The sequence below is a fragment of the Solea solea genome, chromosome 19, assembly GCF_958295425.1.
Source record: "Solea solea chromosome 19, fSolSol10.1, whole genome shotgun sequence".
Taxonomy (NCBI): Eukaryota; Metazoa; Chordata; class Actinopteri; order Pleuronectiformes; family Soleidae; genus Solea; species Solea solea.
The window spans coordinates 16,759,454-16,781,107 of record NC_081152.1 but is presented as its reverse complement, the minus strand read 5'-3'; the positions used below and the strand labels follow the sequence as shown (position 1 = coordinate 16,781,107).

Sequence of the window (21,654 nt, the reverse complement as noted above, 5' to 3'; positions counted from 1 at the left end):
TTTCTTTAAGTTTATTAGAAGTGCTGGTAAAGAGAACTCTCCCAGGTCCTGGTTCGCGCTGCAGTTACACACCTTTGTCTCGCTCTCCGCGGGGCGTCCACGCGTGTTTCCACAGGACAGTAGGTGGATCTTAAATATTGAAAATGTGTGGATGGCAACCCCAGCGAGTCTGTCTGTGTCATGTTCTCTTTGATATTCCCACATCACAGAGTCCCCCAGTGCTCACACCCCAGCAGGTGCATTCATTAATGTTGTAACACCCGTATTATTCTATGTGAATAATGATGAGGAGCCAGGCAGAGAGACACAGACAGAGAGAGAGAGAGGGGGGGGGGGCATAAATGATGACGACTATAAAGAGATTATCATTGCGGGTGTCAGTGTCCAGGTGGAACACATTATACAGCTTATTTTTATTATTATTAACACTTTATACATAAAAAAATGTGGTTGTTCTTTTGCAAGTTTTCAACATCTGGCACCTTTTTTAATAAAGTGTCCACTTCTGACTCACTCATACGCACATAATTTAGATTTACTGTTTGATTTAGCACCAAATCAAACAAGTGCTCTCCGCCAGCAAACAAAATGTAAACTAACATAGTAAAAAAGAATCTTCTACAGGTATTAAAACAAAGTAGTAAAAGTGAAGTTTGGCTCTCTCCCCAGCTCAGAGCGTCCCCGCTCTGCGTAGCAGCAACGTGCAGTCAGCAGTTTTTAATGTGGGAAATGAAAATGAGATCCCCGTCTTCGATGTGTGACACCCGCACTGTTGATAAAAGGAAGAAATCAGCATCTGCACACAGATATGTTGTTTTTCCTGTACCTCTTTTACGCATTTAATCTCATCCCTCCATGTGTGTTTTCCTTTTCCTCTCCAGACACTACCAGCGTTCACTGGAGGTGCAGAAAGATTCTGTCCACAAGAACCGCTGCCACGTACGCTTCCCTGAGGTCTTCTCCAGCTTCCCTTACAAAGTCAACGTGACGGCAGTCAACGCGCTGGGCAGAGCGTCCAATGTCATCTCCTTTGAGGAATCCAGTATAGGTACGTGTTGTTGTTATCTCTCTTTTGTTTTTATGATACAAGCACACTTTGCATTACCGGAATTACGCGACGGTTTGTGCTATCGGAAAAATTCCAACGGTTTCTGAAAGCTGACGTGTGGTTGTTACTGTAAATTTCACTTGTGCTGTTGCAGTAAGCCGAAGAATCAGCGTCTGTGTCACCAGAGAGGAGAGAGTAGGAAAAACACCTGTACTTGGTTTCCATTTTTTTGGCCTGTTTTTGGACTTTGAGACAAAAACTCAAACAAATATCATCTTAAACATGTGTTGTACTGTTCATATTTCAAATTCAGCACACAAAATCTGGTGTCCGTCTACAACTACAGTGTTTTTTCTGAATAAAGCTTTTTTGGTTTTATTTATATTGGATTGTTAATACACTATTTTACCAAATATTGAAAGTTGTTCTGGAAAAAATGGGCAAAAACACTTACTCACAGGACATTTTCTGGCCCTTTTATGGTTAAAATAAGCCAAAAAAAAAGCTAAATCGCTGAGATTGAAAGGCTCAAAGGAATCTCATTGGCATTTTGAAAGTTTTTAAAAAAGCATTCCATCTCTTTCAGCCTCATTCAGTTTGTACACTATTAACAATTTTCTTTAAAGTTTAGTAAAAAAAAATGTCAAACAAAATAAATAAATAAAGATCGAAATGCCGGGTGTCACGGCGTCTCTTTGAGGACGCCAACCCATGAGCAATTTAGAATATGTGTTGGACCACAGATGAGTGATTGAGTGTCTGCAGTGTACACAAACATGGCTCTGCTTGGTGCCACCGAGACAAAGAAAGCTGAAATTTCAATGGCCAAATAAATGTCACCTGACGCAGCTCCAAAGGAGAGTGCACAGCTTCCTCTCTCCCCTGCTTGAACTAGCAGCAGAGTCCATTAGCGAGACACCCATTGACTGTGCACCCATGTCATTACCAAAGGCACTATAATAAAACAGGCTACCTCAGTATTTAACTGAGGCTTGAAGAGGATGTGACATAAATCAATGGTCTGCTTTATCACTGAAAGGTCCTCAACACAAGCTGCCAAAAGAGCGTATTTTTAATCACGTTAAAATGTTAAAATTAAACTAAAAAGTTTGTGCTGTAATTGGCATTATTCATACAGTCTTGAACCTTCATAACTACTTTTAGATTTCCACATTTTTTGTTGTTTTTTTTGTTAACGCCGACTGCAGAAGTCTACGTAATAACAGCAGGACTCTTAGAATTCATAAGCGGCTCAGGCTGGAAAGCAGTGGAGAGGAGAAATTCATTTTAATGAAGGAATGAGGAATACTTTGGCAGATAAGGGAAGTGCTGCCAGCAGCTCTCAGCCCTGTTGTATGGCTCTAAGTGCGATATGGGTGTGTATGACGCATAAACACACACACACACTGTGGGTCTCTGAGTGTGGGAGTGAGTCGGCTGAAAGAGTGTATTGAAAAAGAGTGTGTGTGTGTGTGTGTGTGTGTGTGTGTGTGTGTGCACGTGTGTACACAAGTAACCAAATGAGGCGCTGACATGCTCTGCCAAGCCCCGGTCACAGCACTCATGAAAATGCTAATGCTAGCCGGATTAGCACATTGGCTGAGGAAATATCCCACAACTATTGGTGATAGCAAAAATACCCCACTGCTCCTTTCTTTCCCTTTCATTCCCGCACGCCCTTCCTGTGACTTTGTACTTCTTTTTAGAACATGTAGCCCCCCCGACACACACACACACACACACACATTTTATCCCTCGTTTGTTGTGCCCGTTGCATTCAAACCAGGCTCCACAGCGCCCCCTCGGTCAGGTCTGGTAGTATTGCATGACAAAGTTACACAGTGCAGCTTTAAGTCAAGGAAAAAGCATCCTTCAGTAAGAATTAGTGACATCTAAAGGTGAGTCTGCAGGAGTCCACCGCTCATCCCAGCATTTCCAAAACATGTGAGAGAAGTTTAGTGGCCTCGAAAATACCACAACCAGGATGTTTATATTTGTTTGCAAAGTTAGGTTAAAACCTAGACAAAATTAAAACGTGTTTGTCCGTTCATGCTGCTGAAGAAACACGAAGCACAAGGTCGTGGCCTTAGTTTGGCAGCTCATGCTGAAATTACACATAAAAAGGCTTATGCTAACAGAGTAACTGGTAGCATATTCAGTCTCTGCCAGTAAATCGCACTTTTCTACTCCGATGTGAATAGACCTGTATCGTGGTGGGTCGTAACAAGCCGAAGCAAACTCCATACGCTCGCTCGCGTTTTCGTTTCATCGTCACTCGGAAACACAGCACAGCTGTTGTCACTGATCACGATGCAAGAGAAGAATCTGTCTCCAGTCGAGAAAATGTTGGTTGAAAGGACAAAACTTAATAAACATGTTTTGAAATGTATGATAATTTGTGCAGACATGGTCTTGTCTTGTCTTGTTTTTCCCCCCTCTCTCTCTTCCCCCTTCTTGTCCTCCGTGTCTCTTTACTTGTCTGTTTCGTATTCTCTGCGCCCATCATCTCGTCTCTATTCCCGTGTTGTTAAAAGTCTTTTTCTCTCATGCCATTCTAAGTTGTAAGTCACATTCATTCTCAGGGACAACGAGGCAGATCGTAAATAAATAAAACAATTTCATGCTTCCTGGTGCACCTCTTGAATTCTGAGTGGGAGTAAGACAATTCTCAATTGTCCTTGTTCATTCGACCAAAGCTGGGATGAAATGAGATGAGATTGTGCGTGTGTGTGTGTGTGTGGGTCTTCACATGCGTATGCTAAGGGTAGAGTTACAAAGAGATCCCTCAAGGAAGTTCCAGACGCATCAAATGATAGAGTGAATCTTCTCCAGTGTCAGAGTGATCAAACGACAACGGAGGTGTCAAGGCCTCCACAGGTGATCCATTTATCCCACCTGGCCACCTGCTTTCATGTCGCTCATTCATCGCGATGACAAGGAATCTAACGTAACCTAACTCCACGGGGACAATAATAAATGCAACAGTCGCCTTTCAACAACCATCGCTGATGTAATCTATTCAATCAGCGCCGAGAGAAGAACAGTGTTTCTGTTCAACTTTATTTTGAGGTCACTTTGTCGAAATTAAAAAAAACTAAAAAAACACCTCAGGAGTTGTTGGTGTAGACGTAGAAGTACTTTATTACAGTACTTCAGTACAACAGTCACATATCTGTACTTTACTTTGTTATTCATATTTCCAGCAACTTTTACTTTTACTCCACTACATTTCCTCTAACTATCTTTGTTACTCGTTACTACCAAATAAAATTGGAAGAAGAAGAGTTGGTCATTTCTGGTCTTGAGGAGCTGTTTTACACGACAGTTTTCACCCATTCACACACTTCAACATGGGGTTAAGTGTCTTGCTCAAGGGCACATGTAGACTAGCAGAGCACAGGAATTGAACCCACAACCTCCCAGTTCAAAGACAACTCACCCTACCACTGAGCCATCATGGCTCAATCCTTGCTCCTCACTTTTTTAATACATTAAATATATCAGAAAATTATTATTGACACTTAAGTACAGTAAATGTCGTATACATTTAAAACCTTTACTTAAGTAATATTATAAAAAAGTGACTTCAACTTCTACCAGAGTAATTTTCTGGTAAGATGCTTGTACTTAAAGATTTAGTGACACCTAGTGGTGACACTGGAGGACTCCTACACTCTCATAGTCAGGAAACAATGGTGTCAGCTTCTATTTCTCTTTTAGCTGGAAGAAAATGTGCTTGTTTTGCTATTTTGGTGACTCAATCAGTCTCCTCTCTCTCGCTCCTCGAGGGTGGTCAGAGATCAGCTACCAATAAAACGTTCTCGTACAGCTGGTAGAGGCACGGAGGCATATTAACTTAGAGATACACTAATTGCTGCCATACACAGAACCTAACAAGCACAACTGTCTCTGCAATAGCAGCTCATTTCTTAAGAGCAGTCGTACAATTGTGCAATGTTTTTTATTGGATTTAGAAAGAAATGTGCAAACATGTGTACCGAAAAAGAAACTATTGTCCAGCCATTATGTTCTGTCAAGGAACATACTGCATTCTTATTAAGACTAAGACTTAAGAGGACACTGAGCCGGCTGTACAGTTCTGCAATTTCTTGGGGGCTTAAAATCACTACAGCAAACAGTCTAATGTTCTGTAGACCTGCTTTAAAGGTACAGTGTGTACAATTTAGCAACGTTTATTGATAAAAAATCATTATGTTGATGCTGCAACTGGACCTTTAAGGAAATGCAAGGTTTAGAAATGTCCATGGAATGTCGTCTGACCTTTCATAATCCCAGTTTGAAGATGATAAAATAACATTTATTATTGTGAAACCATTAGAAATGTGGTATTCATGTACATGTTTTGTGATTACATATCAATATTGACCATGAGAGGCAAAAGTTCAAGAGTTAGTTCATTATTAATTAGTGTTTGGTGACCATGATTTAGCACATCGCGTCCTGTCATATTTCAGACACTAGATTCCATCATTCCTGTAGAAAATAGAAAGACTTTGATTTTCCAATGAAATGACTCGCCGACTCCTCACCTGAAATATCAAGCATTCATTTGGGCTTTGTTTGTCTGTGAATCGATTGGACCAGAATGCAACAAAAAAAAAAACAGAATATTGCTTCAAGCCATTCTCTTTTGTGAATTATTATTTGTTTGTATATGGCTGCAGGTCGAAGCGATCTGATTGTTATTTCTCACCATTTTTTTTTTTTCTGATGTTGCCATCCAGCACCAGAGCAGATGTTCACATACTTTTGTTCTTGTTTTAAAATGAACGCCAGTGTAGTGCGAGGACTCGGTAGAGTGGATCCGCAGAGTTGTAGACGGCCCTCTTATTTTTTTGTCAGGCAGCAGTCACACCTCGCTGCGTTAAGTAAAAAAAAAAAAAAGAACAAGGTGGCTCACAAATATTTTAAAACACTACAAAACCTTGGATGATTTCAGACATACACAGGTACAGCAGACGCTTCCTCCACTCTGTCTCCTGGTCTCTTATTTCAGTGTGTGAAATGGGTTGTGTGAAAAGTTGCTGTTTACCTGTTAACTTTACATTACATGTCATTTAGCAGACGCTTTTATCCAAAGCGACTTACAATGGAATTGAGTACAATCAGCCAGGGGTGGAGTCGAACTTGCGACCATTGTGACCATGATGTCTTTCGCGCACATGGTACCGGTCTTAACCACTGAGCCACTCCACCCCAACTTGGGTCTCCTGCAAAGGAGACAAAAAAAATATGGACTACAGCAGCTTTTTCCTGCCGTGTGATGCAGTAATGACAGAGGAGCAACAGTGACATGGATGCATATTCGAATGAAGAGAGTCAAGGGAGACATGATAGACATTTTTAGGCCAAGCGTCAACAATGAGACACTGATAATCACGCTTCTTGTATTGTCTTTGTTCTTTCTTTCTGTCTGGGTTAGAGCGTCTTCTAACTTTTTATTACCTTGTCTGCTCTATGCCCTACTAAACGCCCTGGTATACTTCTACGCACAGCACACGCGGACCCAACGCGCATTGTGCGCATGACTAGATTTGGGTCATCAACGCGCAGAGAGCGTGTCGGGTGGGCGTGGACAGCGCATGCGCAAACTGAATCTCCGCCTCACCAGTAGGTGGAGTATTAAGCCCCGCTTAGCTAGCAGAAAAAAACATTTAGGCCACAGAAGAAGTAGTCGCCAACGATAGTCATCCAAGCCTCGATCTGGAGACCCCTCAAACTGGCTGACACCCCGATTCCCTTGCCCGACGGACCTTTCGGCTGATGAGCTGCTCTAACCAGACGTGTGTGAGGGAGCTGTGGTATCGTTCTCTTCTTATTTAGTAGAAATGCATCCTATTCCCTGCATCCAGATTTGTACCGCCACCCACTAGTGAACTGGGATACTACAGGACCCTGACGCGGGAATATACAATGGTCCACGATATGCGACGCGCACTTTGGACTTATACCGGGGCCTTAATGCTGGCCATATGTACGTGGTGTATGTTGTTGGTAAAGATAGATGGAAAAGAAAATGTAATAGAAATGTAACAAACAACATATTATCTGTTTGGTTTTCGTAGCCTTAGAGTTAGCTTTTTGTTTTTATTTCAGCCGAGGTCCTTGCTTTTTGAAAGCTGCCATTTTGAGCCACAGCAGCTCGAACTGACAAACCAAACAAAGTGTGTGTTACTAATTTTTCCCACAAGTCCTCTCTGGTGTGCGTAGGCCACCGTAGTTCCCTGACACACTTCGGAACGAGTGGGCAGAAGTTGCAATCTTCCGTTTCACCATTAGATGTCATTAATTCTCACTCACTGGACCTTTTAAGTTCCTTAGACACTGAAACTCTTTGGGCCGTGTGTCTGTTTCTCATCAGTTTAGCATTAGTTGAATTGGTCAGTGAATTCAAACTCCTATTGTCTGTTTTTTTTTTCTCCTAACTCTTCCTATAAGAGAACATCCTTTCTTGTTTTGTGTTTTTTTTAGCTCTATTATTATTAGTAGTGCTTGGTCAGATATCAGGTGCCTTCCCAGAGGTCAGCAAAAGAAGGATGTGTTCATTGCTCATGCAACACAAAGCTAATAGTCTGTGTTTCAAGTCCGATGAATACTTCAGAAGCCTCTGGGACATCCCGCCCATACAGATTTCTCTCTGTTGTGTTCTGTGCTTGTATGAGCCACTGGACAAAGCTGTTGCAAACAAAGAAGAGAATTTCTGCTCTCTGGTCTCAACTGACTTCACTTTGGTTTCACTCTGCCTGTATCCACTTTTCTTTCTCTCTTCTCTGGCGCCCACAGACTTTTTTTTTAAGACTTTAAGCAATCCTATAAGTTCAGCTCAAGCCACATGGATTTGATCAACGCTGGCGATGTGGATCTAATAAACTGTGGTGTATGACATCAACATAAATGTGTTTAGGGTGATATAACATTCTGAGTTGTAATCATGTCTCAAGTAGATCACCTGTGTTACTAAATGCTTAAAAAATGTTGTGATTTTCACAATGTTTCAACCACAGTGGCAAGTAAAGCTGAGTATTACATAGTCATATCCTAGGTAGGGATGCTTTTACTAGGTTGGTACCAGTTATTCACTGGTCAGTTGTCAATTATTGACAAGCATGAGGCCAATCGATACAGATAATAAAGATTTATGTGTATTTTCTCATTCCAAACGATCCCCTAACAGCAAAAGCCATGTTTAGAAGAGCTTTTCGCTGCCACGTACGGGGACGTGCACGCTTCTAAATTCAGTAAAAAAGGTGGCGACTTTATTTGCAAAGATATTTGCACGTAAACAAATACAACAGTCCATAAATGTGAGGCAGTGCATTGCAGTGTGTTTGATGACTCGGCTGCTGCTGCTAACAGAAGTGCAGCGTCTTCAGTTCACTGAAGGTAACGCTCTTTATGGCTAGATATGCAGCTGCTGTCTCAAGACACTTATAAGAACTTCTATTTCAGATTATGAAGCGATAGGAACCAAATATGAATATATAACGTAGTATAAATATGAGTAAGTACTGGTGTCGATAAGCAGCATCAGTATCAGTTCCCTGTCCTTACCTGTGGAGTCAGTTAACATTGTGAGCTGTTCATCCCGAATTTCAGTCGTAAATGAGTCTTTCTCGGTGATAATGGCCACCTTTAAGTCCACAGTGTGACACATTTCCATTACTCCATTTCCATCTTCCCATTTAAGGTCTCTGAGAGATTATCATCTCTTTCACAGGAAAAAAAAAAAAGGGTTGTCTGTCAGCTTTTATCTGTCCGTCTCATATAATCTCCCCACACCATCTCTCATTGTCATTCATTCATTCATTGAATGTGTTCTATCGGAGACGGTTTTGTGCGTCCGTGTTCACTGTTTACATGCTGTACGTGCGTATGTATGGCTCTGCTTTCCCGTCCCATGGCGCTTCCTATCGGAGAGCACTTTGTCAGACTGTCAGGTCGCAGCCACTCCTATTTTACGTCATGCCGTCTGTATGTGATGGAGCAAGGGTGTAGCTGTAAAGTGGCAGGCCTGTGTGCTCCCCCGGTGGAAGGGATCTAACAAAGACTGGGTCATTCAATATGTTCTGAAAAGCACTGAGAATCTCCCAATCTGTCTTTCTCAGCGGACACGTATTCAGAAACACAGTGTTTACGCTGTCTTTTCATCGGCCACGTCTCGTCTTTTACCTCTAAAATGTTCTCGGCTTTTTGTCCTTAGACATTTTCTTTGCGACGGCGATAACACATTTCTTTCCATGTCCCTCGTGGCTTTACACTTAGAGTTCTGAGAATACTTCAATAGCAGTAGTAGTAATAGAGGACAACTTGAAGGAGTGTGAAGTAGAGAGACCTTTTATGTTTTCTTAAGACTGCATCTGGCCACTTTATTATGTAGAATGAAGACATGTACTTAACTCTTTAACACATTTTAACCGTGAAAGGGCCAGAAAATATCCTCTAAGTGCTATTTTGCCCATTTTAACCTGAATAACTTTCAATATCTGGCAGTTATTTCCAATTTTCTGCATTTCCAATTTAAAATGAAGAAGTTTTATTTAGAAAAAACATTGTACACCAGATTTGACGTGTAAAATTTGAACAGTAGAACACATATTTAATTGAGTTTGTTTGAGTATTTGTCTCAATGTACAAAAACAGGCCAAGAAAATGGAATAGTATTTACAGGAGTTTTTCTGACTCTGGTGACAAAGACGCTGATTCGCCGGCTTCCTGCAACGGAAGTTTCAGAAACCGTTGGAATTCCTACAACAGCACAAACCGTCGCGTAATTTTAATAATGCAAAGTGCGCTTGGGCAAACGTGTCGTCTTCGATACGCTGGAAGGTTGTGTTGATCATGTGATTAAATGATTAGATTTCTGTGTTACCAAGCACATGAGCAGTCTTTTATAGTGGGTTTATTGTACCTAATAAAGTGGCTGATAAAGTTAAGTTCATTTTGTTACCTGCATTAGACAAATTAAACACAATAATTGTCAAAAAATCTGTCCAGTAGAGGCTGCTATATGCTGACTTTTTGTATGGACCAGAAATAGACACGGGAGAAGGTAAACATCTTTGAGGTAGTTTAATAAAAAGATGGTGAGCTGACAGCAGGCACAGGCGGGAAACTGGCTGCGGGGTGAAAATGCAAAATGACAGAGTCCGACTAAGGCCTGTGGCTCGGGTGAATTTGGAGGGGATTTGCAGCTGAGGAGGCGTGGCGGGCTTCACGGGGAGATAACAGGCGAGAGGAAAGCAAGTGCATGCATCGGAATAGATGAGACAAGAGGTTAAGTGGCAGAGAGCATATCGGCCGCATTAGAGGCTGAACAATTTGGTGACAAGGAAGGAGTGAGGGGATCTAGAGCTGCGAGCTGTTGCTAGATGATTAACCGTAGGTGTGGAGCGCCGCGCGGTGAGAGGCTTTGCCCACGACACAAAGTGGAAAACAGGGGGGGGGGGGATAAACTATAGTCTGTGACAGAATGAAGCTTCAAAAACTTCCATCTTTCATTCGACCTTCACTTTCTCTTCTTTCACGCGGCCTCGTCTCGTCTCATGTCTCAAACTCCTTGTTCCAGGTTTGTTTGTAATACAGGTTTTCTGTCAAATATTTGAAGCTTTGAGCCGGGAGATGGATGTGCACTAAGATGTGCGTCCCTGTGGAAAAACGCCACTTTTAATGTAATGTAATAGCATGTTGCACAGTATATGCACAGTACAGTAAAAAGGAAAATATGTGATTGAATTGTTAAAATGTGCACGTCTTTTGCGATGTGTTCACATGTTAGTATCACAATGACTTGTCCATTCATTGTCCAACCCTTTTTGAGCCGTACTGCAACTGCTATAGCCCTCTGCTTCAAATGAATCATGTTCTTTAGTGCTTTTATTGTTTGTTTTGTTTTTCCCATTTCCATAACTGCACCATAATGAATCATAATGTCACAATCTCATTCTGTCCTACTCGTCTTTATGCACTGAATTGTAGTGAAGTCTCTTTAAAACTGGAGTGACGCGCCTCTTGAAAACAATTGTTTTTATCCACCCCACAGTCAAACCAGACCCTCCAGAGCGTGTGACAGCGACCCCGATCCATTTCAACCCCCGGAGGCTGGAGGTAACCTGGCACAGCCCTGCCACCTGGCCCGACATTGACAACTTCCCTCTGAAGTACTTCCTCCGATACCGGCCGCTCATCCGTGACCAGTGGCAGCATGTGAGTAGAGCCACGTGTGATATCCACACACAGACACACATATATATATATATATATATATATATATATATATAAAAAATACTGTCTATATATATATATAGACAGTATTTTTCTATAATCCCGTCCAGCAGAGCAAAGCAAAACAGAATCCTATACCTTCATTTCGCTGGCTCCCCCAGAAAGACTCTTGTCATGACATACGCCAACATAAATGCTATAAATGGTTTGTTCAGATATATCCGTGGCTGAAGAAGGAGAAGTGCTGGAAAACACCTGTTTGACCGAGTCATTATTCGATATTTGAAAACATCTGGTTGTTATTTGTTTTTTTTTGGACGTCCTCTACAGGAAGTGGCTTTTTTTAGAAGTTGGATAGGAAACTTAGGTTATTGTGCAGATATTGCCGTCTCTTTTTCTTTCTCTCTCTCTCTTGTGGTATTGCCCGTGTTAAACGAAACAGAAAAAAAAGAAAACGACCGTGACCCAGAAGGACGCCTCGGGTCCGACCTCTGGCTGTTTGAGTTTTGATCCGTGGTCAGACAGACATAATCGCTCACTTGCTTATGTTACTGAATCTGACCATTTCTTGTGGGTTCAGTTCCCCGAGGGCTCTATGTTTTCAGAGCACGTCTGTCCACCGTAGGATTCCTGGGGATGAAAGCGAGCGCTGTCTACTGGGGTCTAATGTTGCAACGCTATTATCATGCACGTCAATGGTTTGCAGAGGTGTTGTTCCAAGAACTTGGGTTACAGATCTTTACATGGAAACACACATGCACATGTACGTGATTTAAACCAAATTCCATTAAGGTCTCTCACTTTCTTTCACTCCCTGTATTCTTTCCTCACTTTTCCCTCTTGTCCTGTTTTTAATAGTTCATTTTCTGCAGTTATATGTGGTCATATTTATATATAGTTCTTCTTACAGTAAGACATGTTCCAGGTGTTTATGAATGTATTGACTTTCACTCCTTTGTACCAAACAGCAGAAGAACTCAATATCTTTGGTTTGTGGACAAAACAAAACACTGATTGACACTATTCAAACAGTGTAGCTATTTAGCGCCACATGACTTTGGTTCTAACAAGCGATTTCTCTGATTGTAGTTACTGTTATTCAACTTAAAGATGAACTTGGAGCAAACTGTTTGCAATTGATCAGGGAATCGATTAAACCTCTGTGATTTATGAAGTAAACTCAACTCTGTCTGCTTCCATTGTGTTTACCACTGAAATGGTTTTTGTTGAAGCAAAATTAAAAAAAAATAAAATTGAATATTTAATTTTAGTCTCCGGGAACTGGTAATGGGCTTTTTTTTGATTTTGTGACAAGTTTGAAGAACTAAGTAATTAAATGATCGATAGATTTGGAGTTCTTCTGTGACAAATGTGCACAGTGGAGCCACTTACATTTAACTTTAAATATTACACCGTACAGTGGTTCAGTCGTGCAGTAACACACGTAATAACACACTGTTACATATGTGCCTCTGTCTTACACACACACACACTCACTGTGGAAAGCGCCTCCGATCTTTATTGGTACGAGCCGTTGATTAAACCTGACATTCACACTCCGAGTTTTCTTTCTCCCCGCTCACCACTAATCAATCAATATGTGAACTAATGCGTTACATGAAGGGTGGGAAACCTTAAGTCAATATTTGGAATTGGGTAAGAACACATCATTTGTGAATTACATAAATACAGTCGATGACAGCTGAAAACTGCAGGGTTTTCCGTTTGCGCAGAACCGTTTGATGAATGCGTCTGAGGTTGTTTTTTTTTGTTTTTTTTAGACGGGAGATGTCTGAACCCATCACCTCTGAACATTTGTACGCTTGCTCTTGTGCCCTTTTCATGAGGTGTTGGGAAACCTCGCAGAACATGTGCAGTGTGGTTAAACGGTGCCTAATTGACGTATGATTATGGAAATCACTCATAGAAATATGTCACAACCAGCACGTGCAGATATGAATCCAACAGCTTCTCTACAGATGTTGTGAATCACCCAAAACTGGGATGAATTTAAATCACGATACCTTAAATTCCTATTTATGGCTCCACAAAGCTACAAATGCTAGCTGGTGTGTACATATATATATATATATATAAATATATATATATATATATATATATATATATATATATATATAGAAGGACAGGTTGCCTCCGGTCATCGGTGGCATATGAAACTTGTGTGTCTGACTGTCTGACTGTCTGTCTGTCTGTCTGTCTGTCTGTCTGTCATGACGTGGTCATCTGCTTTAAAAAAGGGGTTCACTATGGAGAGCACCTTAACCCCCCTCCCAAAAACATTAGTATTTAATGACCTGGTGATGAAACTCCATAATCAAGTATTTCTCCAGCGATCCTGCCTAATGCAGTTTTAATGACGCTGTCAAACGATAAGATACGGTGTTTATTGGCCCTGTATATACTTAATTAAACACGAATATAGTAAATACAGTGTAGCCTCGGAGGTTGATTGCTAATTAAAGTTGTTGTTTACCTTGAGAGTGGGTGAGAATGGCATTCATACATGTATGAGAACAATTTGATTTACGTCAAACAGAGACGGGGAGGATTGAAACGTGGGAACAAGGGACACCTAAAGGGAATTAGACACTCATTGCATTTAAATGTGTTAAATAAAGCATGTGCCTGGACTCCAACACAACACAAAAGTGGTGGGTGGAGAGGGGAAAAAGACAAACGTGGCGTGTGGATGGGGGGGGGAAGCGTGATAAAAGGTATGGAAAAATGTCAGCCTCAAATAGATGAATGGATGAAAGCTGCAGAGACGAGATGAAAAGGTGGGGAGCAGTAGAGGCTAAGTTGAAAGTGAAGTTTTATATAAGCTATCAGTTACAAGGTGTTCTAAGTTAAAGGAAGATAGATGAGTGGTTCGGGGGATGAAAAGAAAGAGAGAGAGCGAAGAGGAAAAAAAACAACTTCTGGAATATGTTAAACCATAAAAGAGTGGATTAAGTACAGAAAATTGAGCAAGAGAGACCTTTGATTTAACTTAAATGAAACCAATGAGTCTCTGATGGATTTCGTCTGTAAGTGAGGGAAACTCATGTTGATTTGTACATCATGACTATCCACACAAAGATAAGCCATAATGAGCATCATATAGAGCAGCAACAACATGAAATAGTGAAGATATTGGGGATGTTCAGTTCTGAATTTGATTTGTTAAATTTAAATTTTATGTGCGACGTCTACAAAGACCATCTGGTCATTACAGTGTGCACAAAAAGCTTCTTTCACTATGAGCACACAGGCTACATGACTCGGCGTGGTGAGCTGACTTTCATATCTCCCAGTAAATCACACAGTCGCATCTAAAGGGACAGACTTTAAAACCCCAACTGTCCGCTGATCTGAGCTGTTTTGTTTGTTTGTGTGTGTGTGTGTGTGTGTGTGTGTGTGTGTGTGTGTGGACCAGTTATTGTCAATTGGTCAATTTATGACTGAATTATACATTGTGTATTTGTACAATGGTGCACACTACTATTATTTTGTGTGCTAATGATACATTTGCACTGTGTATTGCTGTAAGATGATGTTTATTTCCTTATGTATTGGTGTCTGATGTTGTGTCCTTAGGCAGGTGTAGTTCAGTAGAAACACCAAGCACAGGTTCAGGACCTTTCCTTCTAAATATGCATCATTACATCCTGTCATACTGTTCGTGAAATCCCATTGTCTGATTTCTTATGTGCGCCAGTGCTCCAGAAAAGAATACACTCCTGTAGTCGAGTGGGATGGCTATTGATTTGTAACTGAGAGTCAACCATCAAAAAAAAAAAAAAAGCCTCATCTGAATGCTTGCAAATGTTCAGTGAACTGTTCTTTTTTCTCTCCCATGGCCTTGTGTTGCATTGTTCCCATTCCAAACTCCCCTCTCGCTTTGCTGAGACGTGAACCCAGACGCACAAAGCAATTAAAGCAATGGTCCAGTGGCTGTGATAAGAACAATTTCACATTGCTCAATATCGTTTTTCATGCTATGAAAACCGCATCTGCTTTGCTGTAATTGCTCTTTGGTGGACGAGGCTGGAGTCAAAGTCCTACTGAAAATACATGTTTGCATACAGATATTCTCTGGCCACACACACACACACACACACACACACAGCTGAACATACAATCTTTCACACGGTATGCATGTTAACGTAGATACATGTGCGTTTTGTCTAATTACAAAGATCAGTATGCGTGTATATTAGAAAACAACAAACATTATTAGTGGTATGCTAATGGTCGGTCAACACAGGCGACTTATGTGAAATCACTTTGTCAGGTCTTAAAAGTCATAAAATGAAAATCATTTTTCAATGTTTTTTTGTGACAGAATAACAAACACTGTTGGAACGCATTGGTTTGTATAGACTGTGATATCATCGACGATTTGTCAACCTCAAAAGCGTCCACCTCAGTTGATTAGACTGCATCGCGAGACGGTGGGCGTGGACGGAACAGGGTTTGACTGACAGCCCGTCTCTCTTGTTAATTTCGTAGCACCCATTTGGGCGGGGATTGCTTGTCGAAACGTCCCAAATTCCTGTCATAGTTTCATCCGTTTGGAACCTGAGCAGACTTCAAAGGCCAAAAGTAGCTTGAGAGGATTGTTTTCTGGGTTTTTGGTTTTTTTTGCCATGCGTACACCCACTTCTCTTGGAGGGGTAAACCCTTATTCCGACAATAGCTGTGTTAGCAATGGCAATAGTGTGACCTAATAGCAGGGCAGCACAGAAGGTGGCATCGAAGGTGTCATAGAAAATCCTATAAATGGCCTCAAATTCTCTGCAGAATAAAATTAAAAATGCTGCATTTTGTGGGGGTTTTTCCCCATTCGGTATCAACAATTCTCTGGGGACCTATCAATGGACAGTTGTGACACTGTGCTAGGTACCCAGAACAGAAGGGTGTTAATGGCACTGGGTAGTGCTTCATTTTCCCATTTTAGTTTCTTGCTCCTGTTGCTCCTGTTGACGTGACTCAACCACACAAACCTCCAGAGCAGGTTGTCATCCAACTGAGACTGAGGGTTAAATCCCAGGCTCCTCTCGTCTACGTGCCAATAAGTCCCTGGGCAAGACACTTAACCCCAAGTGCCAGGAATGTGTGTGTGTGTGTGAATGGGTATCACTGCATTCAAATGTGTAAGTAAATGGATATGAATGGATGAAAGGTAAAACTGTAGTGTAAAGCCTTGAGTGGTTATTGAGACTAGAAAAGTGCTGTAGAAATACAGACCATTTCCCAATGCCTCTACTCGTAGTCGTGTTGCTGAAAAGCAGCTTGAAATTGCTTTCGCCTCGTGACGTGGTGCATCATCTCGCTCAAATCCTGGTCATAAAGGGAGACACATGGTCAGCAGCGAAAGGTATTAAGGGGCTTCAGAGTGGGCTGAGAAAACATTCCCCACACCATTACCTCCACCTTCACCACCAGCAGCACCACTAGCAGCAGCAGCATCAGGACAGACTGTTAACACAAGGCAGGTTGTGTGCATGAATTCATGCTGCTGATGCCAAACCACGACCCTACCATCTGTAGCCTTCAGCAGCTATTGAGATTCATGAGACTGTAGTTTTTTTCCAGTCTTCATTGGTTTCGGTCTTGGTGAGACATCCAGGATCCTGACGTGGTCTTCGCCAACGTTTCAGTTCATCCACCCCCTCGGGTTTGGAAGGCGTGTTCATTCCGAGAGGACTTTTCTGGGACCGTTTTCAGAAAAACTCACGGTCGTGCCGCCATTAATGTCACTGAATCTCATCATTACATCCCCCCCCCATTCTGAAGTTTGATGTGAACATTAACGGACGTTCCTGACGTGCATTTGCATGATTTTCTGCACTGCAGCCGCACAGGTTATTTCTAATGAAGGTTATCATTTTTTTTACTGTATACTGTTGTTTACCTACAGACTGTCCACGCACTGCCACACCAACACATATAGGACAGATAAGTGCAAACAGAACCAAATGAAATTTGAATTGTTCATTACACGAGGGACAGAAATACTCCGAGAAACAGACAGGCCTGATGAATGAAATAGTCGGAGCAGAGAATAGAGGAGCACTTAAAATTCCTCTTACTCTAATCTGTCTCCGCATGAGCAACAAAGCCTTATAGCCTTTCACTCATTTATTTCTCCTGCATTTTTTCCCCCCTTTTGTCCTTCTGTGTGACAGAGCTGCATCCTCCCTTGCTCGTCCATCTCCTCCATATCCTCCCGCTACCTCACTTTCTTTGTCACTTTTTTCTTATTTTAAACCCCCCACTTCGCTCAACTCTCCCCTAATGGCTGTTGTGATGGAGGAATTTTCCCCCGCGACGATTTAATGTGGTTTAACACCACAGACTGCAGTGTTACTGGCTCTACGTCACCATCTCCAATATTCCCTCCGTCAGTGTGACATTGTGTAACAGTTGCTCAGAGGCAGTGTTTCTCAATCCTGGTGGTGGGGACCCACTGCTTTGTTTGTTTTAGACGTTTCCCTGCTGCTCAAACACACCTGATTCACACGAGTCAGCTCATCAGCAAGCTCTGGAAAACCCTGGTGACGAAGCATTTATTTGAATCAGGAAAACCAGGATTGAGAAACATGTTACTGCCGTTCTTTTTGTTTATGACTTCACAGACACCTCACTGGTAAACTCACTGCTGGACTAGGGTTTACAATGAGTTAGTGTAAAGATTTATTTAACCAGGAAAAACCCATTGAGATTAAGAACCTCTCCAGATCAAGATAGGCAGCGGCAAATACGTTACATTCATCTGTTTACACATTTGCACAGTTAAAACACAAACAGAAAACCAATACAAAAGAAAATCCAGATTAAATTTGAGAAGAAGAAGAAGAACTCCCAGAACTCACTTTGTTTCCATTCTTTTCTTCAACATTATTACGTGCAAAAGCCCTTTAACCCGGTTCAGTACGGACACTTGGAACAGAAAGCAACAATTGAGCTTGTGAACGGAAAGAATAAGAATCAGCACTTCTCTGTGGAATTAAGGTGCAAATGTAAGGTAGGCAGTAGTGTAGAGTATGTGCCTATCCTTTGAGACCTGAGTGTATAACTCACAGTGTTGTACTCGCAGAGTATTACTAACAAGAGCCGTGATCGATTCATCGAAATGACCAGATGTTCAATGGATTGTTAGTTAACAGTCGTGAAAAAGTCAGCCATCAGAGCCCTGTCTCTCCTCCACTTGTCCGTCCATCCTCAGTATTGTCGGTCACCTCTTCCACCACCAACAGAACACTGTTTTCCTTTCCCTCTATGCATCCACTGACCCATGTAATCACGCTCCTTGTAAGTTTGCCAAAAAGTCCCTCAACCTCAACCTGTGAACACTTATATGAATCAATAGTGAGTCTCAGAGCTTCACATGCATGTGATGGTGAAGAGACTCATCCTTTGTTCATGCGCTGCATGTTTTTATAAAATCATTATTGTGGCAAAGAGGCGGGGGGGGGGGGGGAGAAGCACAGATTGGCACTGAATGAGGGATTTTCAACTCAAACCTCCATCGTTTTTTAATGTGGTCCTATCTCCCGCTTTCATTTTCACCGTCCCTTTACTTTTCCCTCTCTCAGCAAACCGCGGGACGCGTGCTCACGCGCTCCTCCCTCCATCTTCGCTTCCATCCATGCATTAAGTCAGCTATCTAACCATCCGTGCCTCGAGTCATCCATTTGTATCTATAGGTGCGCATGATAAATGTTTAGACCTTGTTTGGGGGAAAACATCCCATCTAAAGGACACTGCCACTGACAGGCCATTCGTCAGACCCCGTCTTCTTTTTTTTGCACCACACGCGCTCACATAAGTCATACTCAGTGCTGTCACGTATGAAAGTCATCATTGTCTGCCTCTGATGTGGAATTACATTAAAGTCGTCGTTGTTTGCTCCACAGACACAAACTGTAAATCTGTTAAATACGCCTACAAACACTTTCTCCTCTGCTTATTGACTGAATCTTTGTTTTTTCCCTTCATGCTCTGTTAGTCATAACCAAAAGTATGAGAAGGACGGAAAAGGCAGTCGATGGAAAGTGTTGCCAACATGGAGGTGGTTGCTCTCTTTGTTTAACACTATTACATGTAGAGGTGTCATGCAGATCACCCCCTCAGACAAAGAGCTCTCTCATCTCATATTGCACTCGGGGATATTTCAGCGTTCTCGTGTTTGTGGTGCTTTGGAGAGCTTTACTCTGGGAGGGTGAATGAAGACGAATGGGGCCTCTGCCCTCTTCTCTGCCTCCATCGATTTCTGCATCGCCATGTCAATCCTCGGGCTTTCCAACACACACACACACACACACACACACACACTAAACTGACCTCGTCTTGTGAGCAAGCATCTCATGGCCATTAAAGCTCTGACACATGGAACGCACCAAAGCTTGTCAAGGTTTTGACAAAAGAAGACAATGTTTCATCTTCAAAGAGTCATTTAAGGGGAGAGTTGTATGATGAATTTATGACGCTTTATGACGCTTTATGAATAGGTTATCATTTTAAAGTTAGAATGCAAGTTCCAGCCTGGCAATAACAACAGTTATACTGTTATACCATGTTATTTCCAAGATAATAGCTTAGTTATATATATATGAATATATATATATATATATATATATACATATACACGTATATGTATATATGTATATATATATATTATACGCATTTGTACCAAAAAGAAGAGAACGATGCTACAGCTCCCTCATACACTTCTGGTTGGAGGGGCTCACAGCTGAACTTGTAACTATTGACATATTCCTTCATGATTACTGCGCAAATAAGACTGTTAATAATATCTAATGTAAGGAGTTAACAAAAATGATTTTTCGTGAGGTAATTTGTGCAATATTTATAGAAGGCATCAACGTCCAGTCCGGCGAGCGGTTGAGCTGACACGCAACTGTTTCACAACTCATCATCTTCATCCTGTGTTTGTCATCTTCACTTTTTATTAACTTTGGTTGAGGGAGAGACCCATTTTTTAATTTGGGGGTGGGGGGTTTCTCGTAAAGAGACGACCCCAGAGAAGAAGAAGTAGCCAGTGTGAGATTTCCCATGAGTGCAAATCTGTTTTCATTGGATTTCGTCTTGTGAAAATCAGTAGTTGGCAGACGTCCCAGATCTTGATAAGTATGAGGCTCATCAGTTGATTTAATTCAGCACAAATGCTCTATAATGTCTAATGGGTGGCCAAGTGAATTGATTATAAATCCAGATATTAATAAATAAAGTAGTGATGGCGCAACAGTTCAGTCCATGTCTGCTCTGCTTATCCTTTATAGGGTTTTCAGGGAAAGCTAGAGCCACGTCCACCACACGCTGGGTGCGAGGCAGACAGGTCATCATCACGGCACCGACACACACAAAGACAGATGACCATTCACAGTCACATTCACACCTGGTCCATATACTGTAAGCTACCATCAGACATGCACTGGAGTCCAGACGGTGACTCTCCAGAGATTCATGTAGCATAACCCTCGCACACATGGATTCCATTCTCATCCATTCTCTGTGACTGTTATTATTGTATCTCATTGCTTTTAGGGTATTCCTAGGTTTTAATATCAGCTTTTATTTATTGGGTTTTATATTTCAGAAATTTAGAATGTTTTTATTAATTTTCAAAAATATATTATTGCACTAAGGAATTGCTGCTGCTCTTGCACAATGAAGTAAATAGTTGGATTCTGTGGGATTATGTTTTTCAGTTGAACGTCGAGTGCTGAAATATTCTACTCAAGTAAAAGTACCACTACTTTGATGAAAAATGTACTCAGAGTAAAAGTTACTTAGTTACCTTTTTAACAAGGTTGGGGTTCTTTCTTCTCACATGAATTGTTTTTAATTAAATTAAAGTACTGACAAAATAAAATGTGTTAACACTACTATCAGTATCAGTCAACATGGGTCAAAGGTCACAAATGCTTTAGTGTTCTCACTCACTCAGGGACCTTAATTAACACCAAACTCAGTAACTGATTTAAAATGTAATGAAGTACATTACTTCCAAAAAAACATTACTTTAAAAAGTACAAGTACACAAAAAAAAACCTACTCAATTACAGTAATGCAGTAATTGTAATTCATTACTTTCCACCTCTGGTAGTGGCACTGTCGTCCAGGACAACATTTCCCTTTGGGACAATAAAGTTTATGTTGAATCTTGAATGTGGACACTCACATGTATTCAGATCACTGAGCACAGATGTAAAACACTAGGTCTGAACAGATCAGATCAGAAGAGATTTAAACTCCACACTGGCCCCCATGGCAAAGCATGACATGTGCAGTACGGTGCAATAATGGATAATGGATTCATATGTCCATTATCACTT

General features: G+C 41.4%; 1 protein-coding gene across 1 annotated transcript in view; it reads left to right on the top strand.

Moving 5' to 3' along the window:
- The window catches only part of cntfr (ciliary neurotrophic factor receptor), a 224,248-nt gene that overhangs the window by 189,742 nt on the left and 12,852 nt on the right, over positions 1-21,654 (top strand). The window contains exons 6-7 of the mRNA XM_058616938.1: positions 882-1,048; positions 11,109-11,272. Of these exons, the coding sequence (XP_058472921.1) occupies positions 882-1,048; positions 11,109-11,272 (331 nt within the window). The remainder of the gene's footprint in view (positions 1-881; positions 1,049-11,108; positions 11,273-21,654) is intronic.